General features: G+C 42.1%; 1 protein-coding gene across 1 annotated transcript in view; it reads left to right on the top strand.

Moving 5' to 3' along the window:
- The first annotated feature begins 1318 nt into the window (after positions 1-1318).
- Positions 1319-23963, top strand: part of cspg4 (chondroitin sulfate proteoglycan 4) — a 37320-nt gene continuing 14675 nt past the window's right edge. Inside the window, 9 exon segments of the mRNA XM_063906144.1 lie at positions 1319-1326; positions 3013-3093; positions 4965-5035; positions 5929-6092; positions 6904-7725; positions 7727-10495; positions 11823-12011; positions 12188-12463; positions 16327-16503. Of these exon segments, the coding sequence (XP_063762214.1) occupies positions 1319-1326; positions 3013-3093; positions 4965-5035; positions 5929-6092; positions 6904-7725; positions 7727-10495; positions 11823-12011; positions 12188-12463; positions 16327-16503 (4557 nt within the window).

Raw genomic sequence — 23963 nt, 5'->3', positions numbered from 1 at the left:
ATTATGGGTGTGTAAAAATGTTCTTCAACTCAGTCTATAAACAGCCTTGTTCTGGCTGACAGGAAGCAGAGAAAGTCACATTTAACATATAAACAATCTCTTGTTAGAATGTGTCTTGCAGTGCACAGACACATGGCAAACGAAAGTGTATGAGTAAATGGGTGTGGAGGGGATCAGATGGTGTGAGAAGGGATATTGGTGAAAAAGTATGGGGCGGGGGGGGGGGGGGCGGCAATCCTCTGATGTCACATGGGGGTTATTTTAATAGGACCCACCAACTGGGACCTTGTTGGTTGATGGCTTCCGTAGCTTGGCTGGGCTGACAGAGACATGCTTTGTATGAGCCAGTCATAAACTACAGCAGAGCCCTGAGTCACTACAACGCTTCTGTTCACGGCTGTGTTTGTGTTACAACGTCGTTATGTGAGTGAGATCATCAGTTCCCAGTCATTATGACCAACAAGTCTTTTAGTTGAGTGTGATGATTCTGGCCAACCAACTGGATTTGTCACAGGCCTTATTTGGCTGCAATATCAGGGCTTGAGGAAAAGACGTTTACCTTGAAGCTGAAAAATGTGCCGTTGTGTAGTTTTGGAGCAGTACAATATTTCTTTGTTCGCTGATCTCTTGAAATACAATAGATCAGAGTTAGCATGAACCTGAAATGCAGCCAACGTTGGATGAAAATGTTTTCACTGGCAGCTCTGCAAGAACATATACACACCGCAGAGGAGAGGTCATGGCGAGTTGTATGAAATTTAAAACAGAGATTTACAGTGATTCGATTGGATGGTCTTCAACTGCTTCATAATATTCCACGTCTGATTTCCTGTTCTCAATGTTATCTCAGGAAGAAAATGGCAGCAGGTCTGAAGTCAGTTGTCCCGAACAAAACACATTTGCTATAAAGAAAGAAAGAAAGACCCTTTCCTTTTCTTCTGAATCCCTCCAAAGAAGGTGGTCTTTTCCTTTTCATTTTGTATAGAAACTCAGCCTTTCAGACCCCCTCTCGCAGTAACAGCACAAACCCAGACAACACTGAGTCTTTCACATCCTTTCCCTCCCTTTTCTCACTGGTCCATTTTCCTAAGGTGAAATTACATTACACTGACATTCTCCTTTCACAAGGAAAGGTCATAATTTTTTCGTTTCTGCTGCCACCCCTTGTCTGTTGTGTTAGTATGCGTTTTACAGAGAGGGAGGCTGAAAAGTTTTAATTATCGCCTGGGAGGAGGCCACCCGCTGAGGCTCCTCAAGCCTGGTTTTTTTAATGTATTGTACCTCTTCACTCTGCCCAGCGTTGGAGTGTCTCAGAGGGATGCGGAGGTAGGTAGGGATTTGAAAGAGGTCTAAAATGATGCTGTGTTTGCTTTCACACTGACATAGTCTGGCCTGAGAAATGGCTCTCTAAAGCTTGTAAAAGTGTGTCCCTGGTGACTTCTGAAAAGTCAGCGGGGAAGGGGGGGTCTTTTTAAAGCAGAGCTGTCAAAGTGTGTAGAGTTGTGGCTCTGCTCTCCGCTGTTTAACAGTGCTGGAGTTAGCAGTGTTTTTTATACACACTGCTGTATTCAGAGGCAGGTCTGTAAAAATGTTGCACAAACATAACCATTACCTTTATGTGCTGTGATAAGTGTGGGAATATAATGTGTTATTGGCTTTCTGGTTATCGAGCGCCCAGGCACATTGTAATAAATATTCATCTGAATAAACACACAGATGTTCATTAAAAATCAACAGCAGAAATGTATCAGTGAGACTTTCTTTAACACTCTTCGTATTTCATTTAAATTCTTAAGTCAAACTATTTCTGCAGTGATTACCTAAATCAGGATCTTTTCCTAAGGTGTTTTCTGTGAAGAACGAAGAAGAGGGGATTTGTAGGATAAGCCTGGGAAAAAAATGACTTTGTGTAAGAGACACGATACATTTTTGTATGAGGATATGTTCTGCTATGGCTCTGGTTACGCAGCACAAAGGACTCACACAAAATAAACTGATTTCTGACACATAAAATATCTTGTCGTAGATTAAAGATCTGCAACTAATGAAAACCTTTATATTGATTTATCTGTGAACTTTGGGAAATCACTTGTTTTGGTTATTCATTTGCTTGTAGTGTCCAATAAACAGTCCTTAACCCAAAGCTGTTCAAATTGTAATAACATTAAGCAGAGAAAATCAGCACATTTTGACTTTTCAGAAACCTAACCTAGTAAATGTATGGCACGTTTTCTTTATTGAACAATGAAATACAGAATTGATTCAACACTTATCCTTTGGCTGATTGTCCACTGGGTTGCTATCTGCAGACATAACTGAAAAACTAATGTTTATCACAATTCTCAAGTGCTTTTGACCCTTGGGTTAGTTCATAATGGTAATGAGAGTGTTGCCATATGGTGAATGACATTTCATCCTTAAAAGCTTTCCATTTCTATCCATGGTTAACAACACGCTCTGCTTCATATAATTATATCCAGAAGCTGTTATGCCCTGCTGCAACAGTGGCACAGCCCAGCAAAGGAAACAAATGACCAACATAGGCCCTATTTATAGTGAAGCCAAGCGTGGTTTAACCACAGGTTACACATGTAGGTGGTTTGTTTAGATTCAAGGCAGCGTTACCATGGCATCATTGTGGTAGAGGAACACACCGGGTATCCTTCACTTCTGCAAAACATTTTAGAGAAGTAATTCATATTGCTTAAAACAAATGTTGACCATCACGTTGATAAGATATAAGAAGTGTGTATGTCTATACAGGACGCCATTTAAGAGGATTTTGGGGTATTTTCTTTGGTAACCGATACAATCAGGGCATCAAAGTATCCAAAAACTTCAAATCTCTCTGCCGCATCGTCACACAAACTTAAAGTTTGCTTGAAGTGACTCTGACTCATAGGCACAGTCAAGTCATAGGACAAGAAAGTCGTCTGAATGTCTCAAATCTCCTTGCACTTGTGGTCAGCGTCTGTCTCTATCCCCATAGCTTTTCCGGACATGTGTCTCTAGATTGAGACCAAACGAGGAGGAGGAGGAGGAGGAGGAGGAGGAGGAGGAGGAGGAGGAGGAAAGGGGAAGAAAGACAACAGGGTAATTCATTCACTGGCTTGTGAAAGAGAGGAAGACTTGATTTCCTCAGGACATTATAAATACAAGCGCAGTCAGTCATCAAATTATAGCCATCTGCATTGGCCCTGGACCAAGATTCTGCCTGACGCACAATAAAGTAGTGTGAGGAGGGGTGTGGTCGCTAAAGGGGATCAGACACTGTCCTCTACGGTGGTTAAACCTCCACATGAAGACTGACACCGAGTGTGGCAGCAGCTTCACAGCTTCAGGGGTGATCCACATAATGATGGCTTGTCAGCAAAACACCTCAGCTACATCCTATGAACACCAGTCCCCAATTCCCTTAAAGATGAAAAGATGTCTAGTGCTCAGATGCAGACGGTGACAGGAGTCGTCTGATGCACTTTCTAGCAAAAGTCAAAAGCCTGTCATGGCTGTGCATTTGAGGAACTTTTTGTACACCTGTTAAACAGTTTGGACAAAGAAGAGGTGCAAGAGTGGAGAGACAAAAGCAGTGTAACAGAGTAGGACAATTACACAGATATCATTTTAAAAATGTGCTTCTCAAACACAAAGACAATTCTGTACAGAGCTTTACACAGCTTAGATGGGGAGCTAATGATTTTCAGGTCCAGGTACGCTGCAGAGAGCAACGCTATTGTGTGTATCATTAGAAAATGTTCTCCTTTTCCTGTAGGCAACTGCAGCAAGCTGAATACGAACCAGAAAATCCCCAGGCAGAATTGTCTTGGCATCGCTCTCTCCTTCAGGTTTTTATCCCCATGCTCAGCGAACAATCCAACAAAAGCTTGGGTTTAAGAACCATGGAGCTCATTGCGATTTTCTTTGTTAATGCAATTGCCTGTAAGAAAAGATTCTCTTCCCCTATTTTTCAGTTTCAGCCTGAAGGCTCTTGTGCAATTAGCACTACTGTTTCATTTGAAATACCTTTGCCTTACCAGAAACTCTCCGAACTGTATCAAAAGAGCCTTTGGCATAGTCAGTAATAGCTAACGACAATAGCCCCCAAAGAGTGACATTGTGAAAATAAAGGATCTGTGAGTATCTGTGATGATTTCCTTCGGTGCAGTAATACAAATAAAATGTGCATGTTCGGCATCATTCTCAATTTGGATTACCAGGAAGGAACTCTATTTTTTAAGTTTTAAAAAACTCCTTTCGGGACATTTTGGAGAAATTGCATAACATGACAAAATGTGATCATGTCAAAGAACATTTCCTGTGATATTTATTTCTGAGAGGTGCCAACTTGACGTTTCTTTGGCTGCAGGAGACCAACGCTGTGCAGCAGTGTAAACGAATGTCTCTGTGTATTTGGCCCTGTGCTGAGACTGTTCATCACTGACTTTGTTCATGACAGTTCAGCCTTGAAACCAAAAGCAAACACCTCTTAGCTAAATCACAAAAGCATGGGCACGATGATAAAAGCTCTGTTTCGTCCTTGCAGACATCGAAATAATTGTCTTTGTTCCAGTTCTGGGATGCAAGGGGGTTCATTTACAGGATCGGAAAACCAAAGGACAAATGCACCCTCCAGTGTTTTTGAAGTTGGCAGCGTGGTGGTAATGTAGATGCAACACAGAGACAAGCTGCCCTTCAAAGGCCCACATACACGCACCCATTTGCTCCCACACTTCGTACTAGAGTCTTCAGGAAATGCTTTTTCCATTTATAGCTGTGAAAGGCAATGTTTCGTGTCTTGTTTTTTTGTCACTTGTCTGAGAAGTTATTTTCGTAGATTTTTGCCTCTTTGGAATCAAGCCCACCGCCCTGCTAGGCTATGAGATGCTACTGTTGGTTTTGATGGAATATTTTGGTCCACATGTTCTATCTTTGACACAGAAATGCCTCGCTCTGCTTCACTATTTCAGAGCATTGTGTGATCACAAGATTGCCTTCTTCATTATGTTCCAATGGGATTCTGTGTTTGTCCCTTGTGAGGGTGAGTCGGTAGCTAATGGAAAGCCCCCTTTCTATATCTCTTGGCTGAGGCCATGGAAACGATTGCTGAGGAAACGGAGGTCTTGGAGGTGGTCCAGTTTAATTTCAGACCATGTGCACTGGGAAATAATTGACTTCCTCCGTGGTTTACATTTTGTCGAGGGCCTCGCAGAGCACAGTCTGAAGCAGGTGGCTGAATTTGCATTTCATTGGAAACTTGACAGCTCAAGCCTGGGAAATCCTGCACCCAAGGATTCTATATGCCCGGAAAACCTCTGCAGGGGTAATGACTGATGTCTCAGTGAGAGAATCCCTTTGAGGCCAAAGGAGCTTCTCTCCAGCCAGGAGCAGCTGTAGGACACCTGATAATATACAAATCAGTCTTGAGCAAGTCGCACTGTAATGTGAGATGCAGATAAATGCTCATAAACAGTAATTTGTTTCTCCAACCTCCCACATTAAAATTCACCGTGTTGCCATTTTGCAGCTGTAGGATAAGTTTATATCATCTTATGCACAAATGTTATGTTGCTAAAGGAAAGCAGTGATCTGTGAGGCTTCTTTATTTGTAATGGAAAAAGTGGAATTTGTTTCGATTCAAAAGTGCAATGCCGAAGAAATGTGCGTATTTGTAGGGTGATTTCCCTATGCATATCATTGGAGCAATAGTTACAGAGAAGTGATTATTGGCAATAAAAGTCTTAGGACTCAGGCACTCTGCAACAAAGCTAATTAAATATTATCAATAAAAGAGAAAAGTCAAGTAAAGAAGAATTACATGTTTTAGTCAAACTGCAGGAAAAGTAAAAATATAAAATATGAATAAATTCATTTTGTAAACTGACTCTTTCATGTCTTTATATGCAATTAATTACTTATTTTTCCTCTTCACAGAATCCTACTTTGGGGACAGCCACTGCAGTTTACAAGTCTTCCAAGATGTCTCCACCTTTCGCCTGTCACTACAGATTAAGACGAGTCGGCGAAGCGGGTTGCTGTTACTGGCTGCGGGGAAGGAGGACTACCTGTTCCTTGAGCTCCAAAATGGGAAAATACAGGTGAATGATTAACAAACTGTGGAGGAGGCTGAAATGTTTCAGGCAACGAAAATACAATTATATTTTTAGATCGGCCCAAATCGATAACATCTCAGAAACCTGTGTAAAACTGTGAATCAGTTACAAACACAAAAGAAAACGCATTAGTACAATTTTGTATAAATAGGCCATCACAATCAAGGCAAAAAAATGACATTGTTAATGAAGTTGATGTCAAGATTAGAAGGTTCTTGTTGCTACCAATAAGGATCAATCAAAACTTAACTATCAAATTGCATGCTTCAATAATATGGTAAGCGGCTACAGATGTATCTATGTCTTTTACCATAAAATATAATACAGTAATATGGTTATCAAAATAATTTCAAAAGCCCTCAAAGGTTGCCAAAGACATAATGGTTGAGCATAAAATATATCAGTGAAAATGCTCAGCATACAAAAATGGCACCAATGTTATTACTCCTTTTGAAAATAACCTAATCAATCATTTGCGGACATTACATATGAAATGTCCTACTTCTGGGAATTCATAATGTATTTAATAAAAAGACAGATCTCTAATAAAAATACAGAGCCATTTACTGTGCTCACTGTAAATGGCTGTTGTAACTTGTAGTATGTGTTCATTTTGTGGAAAACATTTGCTTCAAACATTAAAAACAAATCCCATGGATGTGCTGAACAATAGCTCTACCAACCGAAACCACAAGCATTAATAACACGTGTCACGATGTGCATGTACAAGGCTACACATATTTAGTGATTTAAATATAAGAGATCAAAAATGTAACTCTTTTTTTTTTTCCCTTAGGCTCGGATGAACATGCGGAATGACGAGGTGACCCTTTCTTCATCCCAAGGAGTTCAGCTGAACAACCTTCTGGAGCACAAAGTCTCACTCACACTGCAAGATGGCAAACTCACCATGACCATTGATGAGCTCTTCTCGACATATGTTCCCGTCGATCACGAAGGAGAACTGCTAAATATTGACGAGGGCATTTGGCTTGGAGGAACAGGGGATTTGGATGCTCCCTACCTCAGCAATGCCATTCCCCCTTTCCGTGGCTGCATGACTGAGGTCAAATTTGAGTCCCACCAGTTTGATATCCTCAGTGAAGTGTTTAAAAACTGCCAGGACACGAAGGAATCCTGCAGCACTGAGTTCGAGGCTGCTGATGGGGAGGCAATTAGTTTCAGCACTCCTGATTCCTTTGTGTCCTTCCCCACCTGGAGCGGGGTTAGTGGTGCTCCGAAGCTCCTCGAAGTCCTAATGAAGACAACCATAGAGGATGCTCTACTTTTTTTCCACCCTGGCAGAGAGTCTGATTTCATAGCTGTTGGTGTTGTGAAAGGCTTTCTCAAAGGTATGCTGGACCTCGGAAATGGCTTGAAGATCTTGGAGAATACCCAGGTGCAGCTGGATGATGATCAGTGGCATAGGGTTAAGGTTGAAGTCAGTCAGGATTCATTTGTCATCAATGTAGATAGCCAGTCTTCCTCCCTCCCTCTTGAATCATCAGAAAAATTGGATTTGGTTGGAAACTTGTATTTTGGAGGCATCCAGGGGAGAATGAAGGATGTCTTTCGTGAGAGCGGGTCCTTAAATCATGTAGAGGAAGAAATGACAGCCTGAATCCTTCATTGGTTGTTTGGGAGAAATCAAAGTTAATCAGAAGGATAGAAGCCTGCAGGATGCTTTGATCACCAAAGATGTTCACGTTAAATGTGAAGGAGAGGACTATGAATACTCAAGTTACTATGACACAGACGCAACTACAACTTCTCCCAGTCTTCAAATCAGATATACAGATATAGACGTCATTGATCAGCATTGCTATCCAACAGATGACACACCAGAGGAATTCAAAAATGTAACAAAACTTCTTGATGTCACTACACTACTTGTGGCTGAAGGTGGAGAAGCTTTAATTGATATCAACAACCTACTCCCTACATTTGACCTCAGTGCTGCAGGACTGAGTCAGTCTCAGATTATCTTTACTCTCCAGACTGACCCCCTGTATGGCTTGGTTGACGTGAACACAAACACAATGCCCACAAGAAAGTTCACTCTTCTCGATGTTGTCGATGAGAAAATCAAGTATATGCATGATGGAAATGAACGGCACGCAGATCAAATCCAGCTGCAGGTTGTTGTTCAAAGTGACCACTTCCTTCCTGAATGTATGAAAACTTCTCAGGAGTATGTCATTCCAGTTGAAATTATTCCCGTCAATGATATACCACAACTTGGTGGCGGAGAAATTACTATTACAGAAACCGGAAGAACTCGCTTGAGTCCAAGTCTTATTAAAATCACAGATTCTGACAGCCGCTGTGATGAATTAGTAGTAACTCTATCCTCAGAGCCTTCAATGGAGGTTGGTTACTTAGAAAACGGTCAGCAGCCAGGAAGAAGCATCTCAGAGTTCACTTGCAGGGAATTGAAAGATGGAAATATCTATTTCGTACACAGAGGGGGCAGTGCTGGTGAAATTACCCTGGAGGTGTCTGATGGACAGTCAGAAAGCCATTCAACCACTATTAAGTTATCTGTGACACAACCACATATGACTATTGTCATCAACACTGGCCTTCACTTGGTTCAAGGAACAAACACGTCCATGGGTGTTCAAAATCTTGCTGTCATCGCTCATCCTCGTAATGGAGATGTCATGTATAACATCACTAAGCCTCTGATATTTGGAGAACTTCAGATAATGACAAGTGATGGCATGTACAGGCAGGTTACAACTTTCCATCAATCAGACCTGGATCAAAATCGGCTGAGATACATTAGCACAGACTCGAGAAACCAGGAAGAAACTGTGAGCGAACAAATTCAGTTTGATGTCCACTTGGGGAAGTTCTCCCTCTGGAACAACACCTTCTTAGTCAATATCATCCCTGCTCCAGTAAAACTTTCTACTATGGTCCCGCTAGAGATAGTGGCTAATGAAGAGCAAACAATTGGAATAACAGAGCTTCAAGCTGAAGTAATAGGGGAAAACATGGATCCAAAAACTGTAGAATACATCCTTGTCAAGTGTCCAGCACTTGGCAGTCTGCATTTGTCAGACACAGAGTTGGCTGAGGGTGACATCTTCACACAGAAGGACATTTTAGAAAATACAGTTAGCTACAGGGTGCATGTGCAAACAGCTGTGGATAGTATAGACCAGTTCCAGTTCAGAGTCGTTGCGAATGAACAGTATTCCCCTCTATACACCTTCCCAATTACCATCCGGGCCGATGCCGATGCTGATGCCGATGCTGATGCCGATGCTGATGCCGATGCTCCTGTTTTGATCAATGAAAGGCTGGTTGTGTTGCAGGGTGGTGAGCATACACTGAACAAGAAATTCCTGTGGATGGACTCTCCAGGTTCTTCAGATATTGTGTACCGTGTCACACAGGAACCAAAGTATGGAAGATTGATAAGGGACTCCCCTCCCGGGCAGCCTAGATTTGAGGGAGCAATAAGACTATTCAGTAATGAGGATCTCCAATTTGACAGGCTTATTTACAAGCATGATGGCTCCAAGACAAGCAGTGATGAGTTCCGTTTTTCAGCATTTGATCAAGGAGCAGAAATTCAAGACAATGAAAAGACAATAAACGATGTTTTCAGAATAACCATCCAATCCAAGAACAAGCATGCTCCTGTGAGGGTCGTGGACAAATTCTTTAATATAGTCCGCCACGGTCAGCGCCTGCTAACAACAGATGTCATCCAGTTTAAGGACGACGACTCAGGTTTCAATGACACCCAAATTGTCTACGCCCGTGAGGGAATCCTCTCAGGAAACATTGTCTCAACATCTAATCCCTCCCAGCCCCTTTTCCGTTTCACTCAGGCCGACCTGAGAGATAAGAAGATCCTCTTCATTCACCACGGAGCAGACCGGGAACGCTTCCCACTGCAGGTTTCAGATGGCTTCCACAAGACCACTGCACTGCTTGAAATCCAGGCAGGTGAGCCCTACCTGCGAGTGGTAAACAACACAATCATTGTCATCGACCATGGAAGCACCAAGACCCTTAACACCACGCTGCTGAGCGCTGACTCCAACATGGATGTCAGAGACAACAGTGAAATCAAGTTCCACATCACAACGCCACCCAACGATGGCAGGATTATTGTGAGTGGGGTGGAGTCTTCAGAGTTCACCCAGGAGGACCTGAAAAAAGGAGTTGTTTCATATGAACATAATTACGAGAGTCTGAGGTCCAAGGACTCCTTCAGCTTCACCGTCCAAGCAAGAGGACATTCAGAGGAGGGCACATTCAGGATAAGAATATTCAAGCAAGGTTACTTCTCTGAGCCTGAGGTGGTGAACAATGAGGTCATCATTTCCTATGAGGGAGAGCACACCGTAATCAACCGGGACAATCTCAAGGTAATGTTTACTGACCCCTTACATGACCTAAGTTGAGCAAAACTCATTCGAAGAATTTCATATGTGATTGAGAGCTAGAGTTCACATATTTACACATTTATTCTATAACACACATTTGTTTTTGTTCGTGTTGTCAGGGTTTCATACAACATGTCTTCACATCTTGTGTTCTTTAAGTTATTTTTCTCTTTGTGAGACAGAACTTCCACATGACTCAGTGCGAGCATACTGCCCTGTTTTGTAACCCTGTCTTTAATCTACATTACCACCACATGAAAGCAGGGCTTAATATGACTGTGCAGTTGCTGCTTTTAATCTAGTTTATGCACTAAATTGCAGTCTATTAAGTGTGGAAAACAGAGCACTAAGTATCCCCCGAGGAGCTTCCTGAAGCCCACTGTAATTTATAGGATGAGCCTGCCTGCACTTCATCTTGAATGTATTTAATGAGGTTTACATGTTCGGTCAAATCGTGACACATTCTCAGTAAATGTATTTTGACTTAAAATACATTTCTGAAAGTAAAATGTTCTTTTAACCTTTAGATCTGCAGTATTGTCAAACCCAAAATACACATGTTGTTTTGAGCAAAGTCTTGAAACACTTGACTTCTGGGAGCTTTATCAATGTATTACTTTCTATGTAATAAAACGGTAGTATGATCTTTTGAATTATTCCCAAATGCAAGAACTGCACAATTGCTAAACACTCCTTCAAGCTCCAGAGAGTTTATTAAATCCTCTCAGTGGGATGACTATAAATCTGCAGCATGACTTTAAATGTTGTCAAATGTCTTTTTCAAGTTTTTGTTCACAATGCTATCACAGTGTTCCCATCAGATACCATGTGTCACTGGTACCATTAGGTATAAAGAGCAACTAACTTGACGGTGCTCTATTTCTGTACTGAAAAGAAACCGAATTAAAGTAGTGTACTGACATTTACTCACAATACTGCTCCTGTGCTCAAAGCCAAATGTCTCTACTATAATTCCAACATTGAAACACTGCTGCCAGTTTCAAATGAAAACAGCATTTTAAAGTTTTATGAGTTTATTGGAGATATTTTACCAACTGTCACTGGAGTAGTTGCACAACATTCACCTATTTTTGCCAGCTCGGAGTCATTTCATGGTGTTGCAATGACATAATAGTGTCTATCATTACCACGGGTCAAAAGTCAAACAATTGGATTATGTTTTTGCATATTTGGGTGAATTCAATTTGTTAGAAAGCAGAAAGAATCCACTTAAACACACGCTGAGATGATCACATTGAAATATTAAGGGGTTAAAAATAAATGAACATGCTGTGTCTTTGCTTTTTAGGTGGATCAAGCTGATATACTTCCTACAGAAATGCTGTTCACTATTAAAGAGTCTCCTCGTCTCGGACATGTGGTGAAGCTGACAAACAGCTCGGACAGCCCGTCCTCGCCCGTCCTCGACTACATTTACTCCTTCACTCAAGAGGACATTGATCAGGGACGCATTCTCTATGTGTCTGCATCCATCCAGGTTTGATGTCATTTAATGTATTCTGTTGTAGTAAATCAGCTGTGGCAGCTTGTTCCCTTTAATATTCAAACTGAGAGTACAATCAGACAAAAGACAACCTCAGCCTCTGATGAGTCAAAGGTACAAGGTTTATTTTTAGTAGATCAATAACTTACTCGAACATCCATCTCTTTCAGGGCAGTGACGCCTTCACAGTTGATGTCAGTAATGGTTTCACTACAGTGGAGGACCTGCGCGTCTCTGTAAACATCGTGCCGCGGATCATCCCCATCCAGACCTTCAACTTCACAGTGAAGGAAGGCCTCGGCAGGGCGATCAATGCGGAGATTGTTAACATCTCACATCCCTTCTACAGCTCAGCAAACATCGACTTTGTTGTTGAGGAGGCACCACAGCACGGGGATATCCGTTATCTGGATGGAGACGAACTTGTTTACTTTACATGGGAAGAGGTACGTTACGAAATGATGAAATTCAGATAACAAAATCTGACCAAAGATCTCTGTACATCTTGATGCTCATTCAAGTAACCCTGAATATACTAGTGTATCGCCATGGGTTTACACCATTGTATGATCTCTTGCCTTACCAGCTATCAACTTCTTATTTGACTGCCATGATAATTGATAATGACTAGTGTCATTGTGGTCTTTGTCAATGATCTAGCTCCTCTTCTCTACTTTGCGGTATTTTTTAAATATTTGTTTTCTGTGTATACTTACATATACCAACCTCTATAATTACTTTTTATTTGCATATTAGCCAGGAAACTTTGACACAGCAGCATCACCACAAACTAATGTAGCATGGGAGTACATACAGATGAATCATCCTAAACCCTTAAACCTTTTATATTTACAAAATTGTTGGTTTGACCAAATAAGCACATGTCTAATGTCCAACCCCACTAAAACTTGTACATTTTCTCTTTCAAGAACCTGGATTTCAGGGAACCTTATATTGTAGTCTGTCTTTTACGAAAAAACTTCGGAGAACACCTAAAAAACAACAATAATTCATATTAAAGACTCTCTAAATTACTCCAGGGAGTATAACATCTTCCTCTCACGACTAAATCATTGGGCTGTTTAAGAGGATTACACAGCACGGCTTCACCATGAAACTTTCCCTGGTTACTTCTCAGTGCTTTATTGGATGAGTCCTGCTAGAAAGAGAGGGAGGGAGAACATGGAAGCTGCTACATCACAGTTATCCGTGTGATTCAGGGTCCACAGCTATGGGAAAATATAAGAAATGCATGCGTAGTTACTGGTGAAAAAATCTTGTGCATTCTGAATGGACCACATAGCTTACTGGAGCTAGTTAGAGACATATCATATTGCTCCTACATGTAGCCCCAGTCTGCTTCTACTATGCTGCAGGATTGTGGAAAAACTGACGATGCCTTTGGACCGCCTGAAGCCAAAATAAACTGGCCCGGTATATTCCTATAATAATGTGTAAGTGGTCACAAGTCCCGCGGTTTCCTACTGAACGACTCACTCGTACTTTTTTTCATAGCTCCCAATATGGTTCTTAAGCTTAACGATAACATTGTCGGCATGGAAGCATTTAATTGAACATATCCTTAAGTGCCACTATGGACAATTTTTTTTGTCTATTGTTGCTTTTTTATGTGGGTTCTCTTTTTCTGTTGCCCCTTTACTGTTATACTCAGACAAGGAAACAGTCATTTCTCCCAAATGAGCACCACATTGAAGAATGTTCCAGCCTCAGCCGGCACTAGGTTTAAACCAGACCGTAATTGTTTCAAAATCAAAGCTGGATGTGTGTTCACTTTTCTGAAGTATAGGGGTTTTTCCCCCCCTATGTTTAATGTTGTTTCAAGGCTTTGTTAGTCAAGTCTCTCGACCCTTGGGACAGGACACTGGATTAACTGGTGTGTGTAGTAATTTTGCGATAAAGTCACCAATTGGGGTAGTTCACTGAGGTTATGTAAGTGTACGGTAACATCGTGGGTGTGCAGTGAGAGAAAATGAGAGTGTTTGTGAGTGTCTACAGCAGAAAAACTACTTGAAATCTAACCACAAGAATGTAAAGTTACTCTACAGTAAGTTATGTGCCATGTGGCCCAGATGTGTCACATACTGTACTGTAAGCAGAGATTCTGTGTCAGACAATGTAAAGCATTTTCCGAACCACAGAGCCAACTTCGATTTATTCCATCTTTGAACAAGAAAGTTCCAAGCACCTTCAGTAACATTCTTGAGTGGGATCCAAACTGAGGAAAACTAGAAAATCTGAATCACTTTCCTCTGATACACCTTTGCTCTAATCACGTTCAGCTCTCCATCGGGTCTCAATTACGTCCTCCATCTGTGGAAACCTATTAAAGTCCACACAGGCATCTTTTTTTTCACAGAGTACAAAATGTTTCCCGAACAAAGTCTCCTACAGTTTACGTAACTCATTTTCCAAAATATAGTAGGCACACAGAACTTGACGTATTGCATAAATCAAAACCCTAAATAAAATAAACATTAGCACAGGCATGAATCTTTCTCAAAGTAAATCTTAATGCCACGTGTCCAACAACCACCCACTGTTTATTGTCCAAGCGAGCAGACTGATTGTCTCTCTGGCTTTCCCCGATCAGTAATGCCGATGGGGGTTGTTATTCCAGAAGGATGCCCGTCATATGGGATCCATTTGGCACTTCCTGCTCTCTGAAGCAGTTCCTCTCATCAGAGCAGCTCACTGGCTTTTGTCAAGACAAAGTTCCAACTGTCCTCTTTGCACACGAGGATCCCGAGACTTGAGGTAGTATCAGGTAGTAAGGTGGGCAGATTATATGATCCAGACACCACAGGACTGAGAAACAAGAATATAAGAAGCTGGCTGCTGAAATTCCTGCTCTGTATGCAGGAAAGCAACAGAGTTGGCTTGGCCTGGCCGCAGGTGCTGTTCTCTATCTAGCCTACTTGAGACTGGATGACTGATTCCTTTGTGCATCTGGTTTCCCTCAAGGTTTCGTCCCATAAGAGAGATTCTCCTTGTTCATGTGCTGCTGCCAGACTTTAAGACCTGATTATAGCCTCTATCTCAAAAGCTTTGAAAACATCTATTATCTGTTTAGGACAGCAAAATATATATTGGATACCGTAAAGTAATATAGGTCTGTAAGAAAAATGTTTATTTCTTGTCTCCTTGAAACATAAACCCTTGAAGGAATTGTTTGACAATGTGTGATCAGTCTGTTAAAAACCAGACTAAAGACAGTTCACTTAGCTTAGTTTAGCTTTGAGAAAAGGCTGGGAGCAGGATGAGAAAGGTAGCCTCCATCCAAAAATAAATCCGCCTTACAGCACATCTAAAGTTCAATAGCACGTTATAACAGGTTTCTTTAATCAAAAAAAGCTGAGCAACAAGTTCCTTTTTACACTATAGACAAAAACTCATGTTTATGGGATTAAATTACTCATGATTATATTGGGTAATGCTGTGTCATTAATTTCGATCAAATGTTTATTAGTCATTCGCTGTTTATTTAAATGCCCTCAAAGACAAAGATTGAACAAGTAAACTACTCAAGTGGACTAACTTTTGCTTACACTATAAAAAGGCCTGCATATGGAGCTGACATAGAAAGTGATATAAAGGCCTACTCCAGGGACTAACTGCTTCCATAAAGTTGGTGGGCTCACAAAAGACAGATTCATAAAACAATGGTAAAATGTGAAGCAGCAGAGGCAGAGATGTTTTGACTCTTATTCCCAATAGGTCCAAACCCCTTAGATCCCAGAATCCATTCTTTCCCATATTGCAATCAACACGATCTTTTTGTCAGATACTCCCGGACTACAGAAATCCCTCAAGTTTCAAACTCCCCTTTGTAACGCTGGCTTTCTATTATAAATTTGTCTCCGAGCCAAAGCTGGGATAATTAAATCCCCCAGAGCCACAGAAGAGATTATTCGTTGTGTTTTCACAGGCAGAGAAGTATCCGAAATGATTACAAAACTGACTGTCATGAGTGAAATTTGGAATTCCAAGTATCAGAACAAGGAGAAGTATCTGAGAGGATTGTGCATCAAAAATATTTGAATCAAATTAAGATTTTGGCAGAGAAACAAAGCGAGTTTGAGTTTCTTCTTCTTTCCTTTGAGTTTGTACTCGTTAACCAGGATATGATGGCTTTGGGGTTTCTGAAAAGTACTGTTCTTTGGATTTTGTCACACTGTTAAAATTGTATGCCACCTTTTAGGCTCACCCCCGCTGTCTATTGTATGCCTTTCCTACCATTCAGTTCTGATTCAAAATTGAGTGACAGTTGGATCCTTTTTGTCTTCTCCAGATAAAACTTGGACACATCTACTACATGCATGACAGCACTGAGAGCACTGGGGACAGTTTTACACTCACTGCCTCGGCTTATGAGATCGACCGCCGGAGCCTCCCTGTCACCATCTCAGTGACTGTCATACCAGTCAACGATGAGCCGCCAAACCTGACACGTAATACAGGACTAGAGGTAATGTTTTGCCCTTTTTCCTGCTACTTTGAGCTTTCCTCCAACAACCTTAAATGTTTTTGCTGTAGGAAAATATGTTCTAGCTATAAAAAGTAAACTTTTAAATTGTTGGAGTCTTTCATTCTCATTTAGTACTTTTCATGTGATGAGAATTCAACCTGACCACAAGCGTCACTTTGTGTGAGGAAGGAAAGAACAAACTTTTTATTGCGACCTTTCAAAACAAGGGAGTATTTTATACTAAGAAGAAGAAAGTGTGGATAAAATAAGTTTCATAACCCACAGAGTTCCAGTGTTCATTTCGTGTCACCTTTGTGAATATATTTGTGTCTTTGGGCTGTGTACTTGGCTACGATCTACATGTAGGGCCCATGGTGTAGAGTTTATCGATAATTTTGACCTCTTCTGGGAGCGTCCGTCTTTTTACCATCATGATGGAATCCACCCCAGCAGTGTAGGCACGTTCAAACTCGCCGAGAACATTAAGTCCGCCGTAAAACTTGCGGCCCTGGGTACACCACAGCGAGCTGGTGATTCTTCCGCACACGCCTGACTAGATCCCCTCGACCCGTGTTCACCTCAGCCCTCTACACCACTACAGGTGACCTCTCTGCAAGGGGATCATATTACCCCCAATACTGCCCCCAACAGGCCACCTCCCACACTGCATACTGCTTCCTCTTCCCCCGTGTCCGTCTCACTCTAATATCTCCTACATACGCAGTAGCTCTCCCTACAGGCCCCAGCCGTCACTGTCCCCTTCTGCTGCTGCTTTCCCAATTCAACCCATCATCTCAGTCAGACCCCTCTGCCCCAACTGGGTCACCTCTGTCAACAAGAATAAACCCCCATCAAAACATTCAAAACGGTCCAAATCCAACCTCCGCCCACTCCCCCACTCCTCACATCCAAACTCACAGCAGCATTCCCTTAAACTGGCTTTACTAAACATCCGTTCACTCAACAACAAGGCACTCATTTTAAACGAATTCATCACCGATAATAACCTGGACTTTCTCTGCATTACCGAAACATGGCACAAACATCTGGACTATTTCACACTCAATCAAGCCACCCCCTCTGGATACACATACATTGATCTCCCCCGTCACACCGGAAGAGGTGGTGGTGTAGCCTCAATCCATAAAAACACATACAAAATCACCACCATACCCACCCCTCCCGTTCTATCTTGCGAAAATATTGCTTTCAAACTCTCTGGTCCCGCCCCCCTGGTCATTGCAGTCATTTATCGCCCCCCCAAGCACAACCCATCCTTTCTCTCTGACTTCTCTGACCTTGTCACACAGCTCACATCCACCTCACCCTCAGTTCTTCTCCTCGGAGACTTCAACTTCCATATTGACAATAAAAACTGCAAACATGCCTCTGAATTTCTGGAACTACTGGACTGCCTCAATTTCACTCAACATGTCAACTTCCCCACACACAATCATGGCCACACCCTGGACTTGGTTTGCTCTACCGGGCTCACATTCCAACAACTCTCCAGCATCAACCTCCACATCTCCGATCACCTGGCTATCACCATGGACATCCATCTCCCCACCCCCCTCCCCAAGATCAAACGCACAATATCCTTCAGAAACCTCAAATCCATCTCCCCCCAAGACTTCTCAGCCTCTCTTTCCACCATTCTGTCCACCTACCCTCCCCCGCTGTCCACTGACCCCGTTGACCTCGTTAACTACTACAACAAATCTCTCTCCTCCTGTCTTGATCAACTGGCTCCCATCAAATCCAAATCTGTCACATTCACACACTCTGCCCCCTGGTACAGCCCTGATCTCCGCCACATGAAAACCCGCAAGCGCCAACTCGAACGTCTCCATAAAAAAAACGGTTTAACAGTCCATCTCCAAGCCTACACAGATCACCTTCTACAGTACAAAGCCGCCCTCAACACTGCCCGCTCCGCATACTACTCAAACCTCATTCACACCGGCTCAAACAACCACAAGGCTCTCTTTTCCACTGTTAACAAACTTCTAAACCCCATCGACAACATCTCGAACTCCTTTACCGTAGATAAATGCAATTCTTTCCTCTCATTCTTCCAAACCAAAATTGATACGATCTACAGTTCACTAACCGCCTCCCCCACCCCTCTACCCTCCGCACTCCCATCCACCCCTCTTACCTCCATACCCCTTTCCAAATTCACACTTACCTCCCCGGCCGACCTATCCAGAATCATCTCAACCATGAAAACTTCTACCTGCACATTAGATCCCATCCCATCCTCTCTTGTTAAGTACTGTTTCCCCACCATCGCCCCACTTATTTGCAAAATCATCAACTCCTCCCTCAGCTTTCCCTCCGTTCCCCCTTCACTCAAACTAGCTGCTGTCACCCCCATCATCAAAAAACCCGGTCTAAACCCTGACATCATGAACAATTTCCGGCCCATTTCCAACCTCCCATTTCTGTCAAAAATACTGGAACGCGTCGTTGCCTCTCAAATCAAATCCCACCTCAACAATAATGACCTCTTTGAACAATTTCAATCTGGATTCCGCACCCAACACAGCACCGAAACCGCCCTCCTCAAAATCACAAATGACCTCCTTCTCTCCTCCGACTCCGGCCTACTCTCCATTCTCATCCTCCTTGATCTCTCCGCCGCCTTCGACACCATCAACCATTCTATCCTACTCTCCCGCCTGAAATCCCTTCTCAACATCACCGACACTGCCCTCACCTGGTTACACTCCTACCTCACTGACAGAAAACAGTTCATCTATGTCAACAACTGCTCCTCCACAACTGCTCCCCTGTCCCAAGGCGTCCCCCAGGGTTCTGTGCTTGGTCCTCTCCTCTTCATCGTCTACCTCCTTCCCCTTGGCCAAATCATCCGTCGCCCTGGTATCCATTTCCACTGCTACGCTGACGACATCCAACTATACATTTCAACAAAATCCATCACCCCTGTAACCCACTCCATCCTGTCAAACTGCCTTTCGGAAATTAAAACCTGGATGCAAGAAAACTTTTTACAACTAAACTACGACAAATCTGATATGATCCTCATTGGTCCAAATTCCCTCACCCAAACAGCTCAAGATTTCCACCTCACTGTCAACAACTCCACACTGTCCCCCTCCCCCCTCTGCCGCAACCTTGGTATCATCTTCGACAATAACCTCAGCTTCAACCATCACATCAAACAAGTCACCAAAACAGCCTTCTTTCACCTCAAAAACATCTCCCGCCTCCGCCCGTCACTATCTTTCACTGCCGCCGAAACCCTGATCCACGCCTTCATTACATCCCGCCTCGACTACTGCAACAGCATTTTCTATGGTACAACCTCCAAACTCCTCCATAAACTCCAATACATTCAAAACTCCGCCGCCCGTCTTCTCACCCACACCCGTTCACGCGATCATATCACCCCTGTCCTCCAGAACCTCCACTGGCTCCCCGTCCCTCAGCGTATTCAATTCAAACTCCTCCTTCTCACCCACAAAGCCCTCCACAACCAGGCCCCCTCCTACCTCACTGACCTGCTCCACCACTACACCCCTCCCCGTCACCTCCGCTCCTCTGATGCCAACCTCCTCACTGTCCCTAAAACCAAGCACAGAACCTGGGGAGACAGAGCCTTCTCCGTTGCTGCCCCTACCCTCTGGAATTCCCTCCCCAACCACATCCGTGACTGCAATGACCTCACACTTTTCAAATCACTACTCAAAACACACCTGTTCCACTCTGCCTATAATTCTTAACCACCACTTTTCCTAATTCTGTTTTTGTTCTGTCTGACTGTTGTATTGTGCTGTTCTATTTACAATGTATCTACTTCTCTGCGTTTTCTTGTGTTTCTGTGTTTTTAAATGTATTTTAATTACTTATTTTTCATCTGTAAAGTGTCTTTGAGTGATTGAAAAGCGCTTACAAATAAAATGTATTATTATTATTATTATTATATTTGCTTTCGTTCCTGCAATAAGCTGGAAATAAGAACGAAGAACGTGATAACTGTAGGCATTCCCACATGACCCAGACTTTGCATGATTGGTCTGATGCCCGAGTCATTCAAATATGAGAGAAAGTTATATAAATGGCTTTAGAGTGATAAATGAGTTTCTGAGATGTTGAGAATGGGTAATAAAAACTTCTAGCAGTGATTTAAGGAGGCCCTATTGTGAATTTTCCCTTTCCTTTATTGTGTTTTAGGTTTTTGTGCATGTAAATGGTCATGTAAGTGACTTTATTTCAATTAAGTGAGATTTCCTGACAAAAACTAAGTATAACTGCCCATTTAGAAGTCACGATAATCACAAAGCCTCCAAAGGCCTTGTGTTCCGCTAAACGTTCAAGCTGATATAAAAACGTATTTTTTAAGAATTAATGGAATCTGAACCCTGGGTGAACTTTCTTCACATCTATACTGTATATCTTGAACTGCAGGCTGCTGTAATGAATCCTGAATGAAGTGAGGAATGGATTTACTTCATGCCTCAAGTATAATAAATGCAAAGAGTTTTACTTAGAAGCAGAAACATATTGACCTCTCAGACAGTGACGCATGCTGCATCAGTTCAGCAGTGGCCTCCGCAGTATATTTGTTTTTGCAAGGAGCCGTAAAGTAGAAGAGAATTAGCATATTCTCAGCTTGATTGCTTTAAAATGTTGCAAATGAATCATGTAAGCTTCATAAGTATAAGAGGGCAGTGATTCACTTCTGAATGAACGTTGTGCAATGTCAAGCAGTATTACAGGAAGTGTATGAAGTGTGTGTTATTATTTGAAGGCGTTGTTATATCAGATGTGGCTGATAGAACATAGGTTCACTCAGATTGCCAGATTGAATCCATAACTCTCATAAGAAGGACATTCTATAATGTCTCATTGAGTTTAGTTACAGGGGACATTTGATGTTCATTTTCAGGTTCATATTTGTCATTTGAGCCTCTCCTGGGACATGTCTCCATGCTTTAATGTTCAAAAAGCTCTTTATTTTTTCATACTGCCTGTGCTGCCACACCTCTTTTTACCCTCTGTCTGAAACCAGTCTGCTCTGATAGGTTAGCTGGCCGGCTCTGTTGTGATTGGTCAACCACTTTAAGGTGTCCCGCCCCTTAGCCTATCACGTTCAATGTGTTGGAGCGCTAGCCAATAGAAGTGCGGGTGTAACAGTAGTGATGTCATTATGTTAAGGAAGTAAACCAATTGAAGTGTTTCAGGGAACTTTGGGATTTTAGCCGTTGCAGACCATTTACATGCACACAAACCTAAATAATGCACTACAGGAAAGAGAAAACCCCAAAAAGTTTTTATTTTCTAATTTATTGTTTTCTTGTTTCCACAATATAACTTTTCTTTCACATTTTGTTTAATTTCTATTATTTATTACAGTTGGGCTTTATTAAAAGATTACAACTAATGGATTGTAATACCTCATTAACTAGTAAAGCACATCTGTTGATTGAACAGCTTTTACTTGTTGGATTCTGTCCCATCAGATTAATGAAGGAGTAATATTTCAGGATAACAATTTAAAATTATGCTGGGATTAATGGATTTGATAACTCTGATTACTCCTTACCTCCAAACTGCATATGTATTAAAGTGCCGTTCAGAACTTTGTCTGTTTTAAAGTGGAAACTACACTCACACAGTGGTTAGCCTATCCAAACCTCCCAGGCTGATAAAACCAGTATACAATGAAAGCTATGACAAAATACTTCACTTATAAATCTTCAAAATAGAAGATACAGAGTCTCTCACATAGGTAATGTATGTATTTGATTAGAAAGATCCCAAATATGTCCAAAATATGAAGAATAGTGAAATATTTTAGATTTAAAAAATATTTAATCAGTCAGCCCTGCAACTAAGTGTGATCAACAAATATTACATTTTCTACATTTTATTAAATAGATCTGACTCATATTCCCTTTTAGTCGGTGAAGAGAGGAGTTTATTCAAAAGTCTTTCTACGGATTTGAATGTACAGTCGACTTTTTTACAGAGTTTGTTTGGAACATGCTTTCTAACTGATTCCCTCTCAGCCATGAAAGAAAAGTTTTGAAGGATCCATTATTCTACTGTAAGAGCATGCAGGCAGATGGAAAAATCCAGCAGTAATCAGCTCACAGAAGTGGAAACTAACTGTGTCATTCAGCCCTCCCTGCTCTGCCTGCGGCTCCACGTCTCCCTGGCAACCCGTATTTTTGGAAAACCAAGATGGTCGCAGAGACCACGGCTTTCTGGCAGGGTGAGGGCGGCATGCAATCACTGTGCCTCCTCTCTGCGGCTGCAGAGGCTAACATAATGATATGTGGATGTCTCCACACACAGAGCCGGAGCTGGCCCAGCAGCGGTGCTCGCATTGATTTAAAGCAGGAAGTGTGCATGTGTAGTGACCTCCTCAGCAGATGATCAGCCATGATGACTAACATGGCCAAGATCAGGCTCAGTGCAGGAGCTCCATTGATCCAAGTTGGCCCAGTCTGCAGGATACAGCTGGACTCCATTAGAGTTTACACTCCTCTCTGTCTGGCTCTACTTCACTTTACTGTATCTCAAAAAAGTTTCATCTACCTGTCTTACTCTCCTGGAAAATTGAACTTTGTACTAAAAGGGTGAGAGTCTGAATACCCTGTGTCCCATATTTCCACATGAAAAAAGCTAAATGAAGTATGAGGAAATTGATAGAAACACAAATGAGGTTTTAAAAAATGTTCGTCGTCACAAATAATATTGCTTTCCCACTCCCCCAAGCATGGACATATCTATCTATCCATCTATCTTTGAATCAGCCTTTCTGCCATTGCCTCTTCCACTCTGAATCTATTACATTTTGCAGAATTACACAAATATCCCCCAAAAAATGTAATGCCAGCCTAGTCCCTCCCTTTTAATGTGTGCACATGACCAGTGAGTGATAGATTGAGTACTGTTGTGTTGTTCTATCTCTCATCAGAGCAGGAGAGATGTAACACTAGGTATTACAGTCAATATGTCTAACAGAGAAATCCCAGAGCTGCAGAAGGGGAGCTGAAATCAAAATGGAAACTGTTATTTCTCTACAGTTGAGGTATTGACAAAAACGATCAACATCATCCTGTTGTTTCCTTTCCCAAAAATATACAATTTCCCCCTTGTACTTTCTGTACTTCAGCCAAGATGTTGGATGCTCGGGCAGTTTGGGACATCGTTTCAGACATCTGGTGCCCCTTAGAGTCTCAAACATTTTAAGTACGGAGGTATCCTGTTGAGTCATCGGCTAACTAAGTCGTTCGCCTATGGCAGCTCCTTCATTACTGCCTCCAAATGAAATATCAGCCATTGTGTCCAATAAAATTGAATTTGCAGCCCATCCTCTAAGGTGCTTAATGCATTGATGGTTATATAAAGCATCAATTTGCAAGGCCATTTTCAGAGTACCTGCCCTAGATTGCTCTGTGTGTGTAGAGCAGGCAGATGGGGCC

The sequence above is a fragment of the Eleginops maclovinus genome, chromosome 2, assembly GCF_036324505.1.
Source record: "Eleginops maclovinus isolate JMC-PN-2008 ecotype Puerto Natales chromosome 2, JC_Emac_rtc_rv5, whole genome shotgun sequence".
In the NCBI taxonomy this organism is placed as follows: Eukaryota; Metazoa; Chordata; class Actinopteri; order Perciformes; family Eleginopidae; genus Eleginops; species Eleginops maclovinus.
Note: the sequence above shows the minus strand (reverse complement) of the source record. Positions and strands in the feature narration are given on the sequence as shown.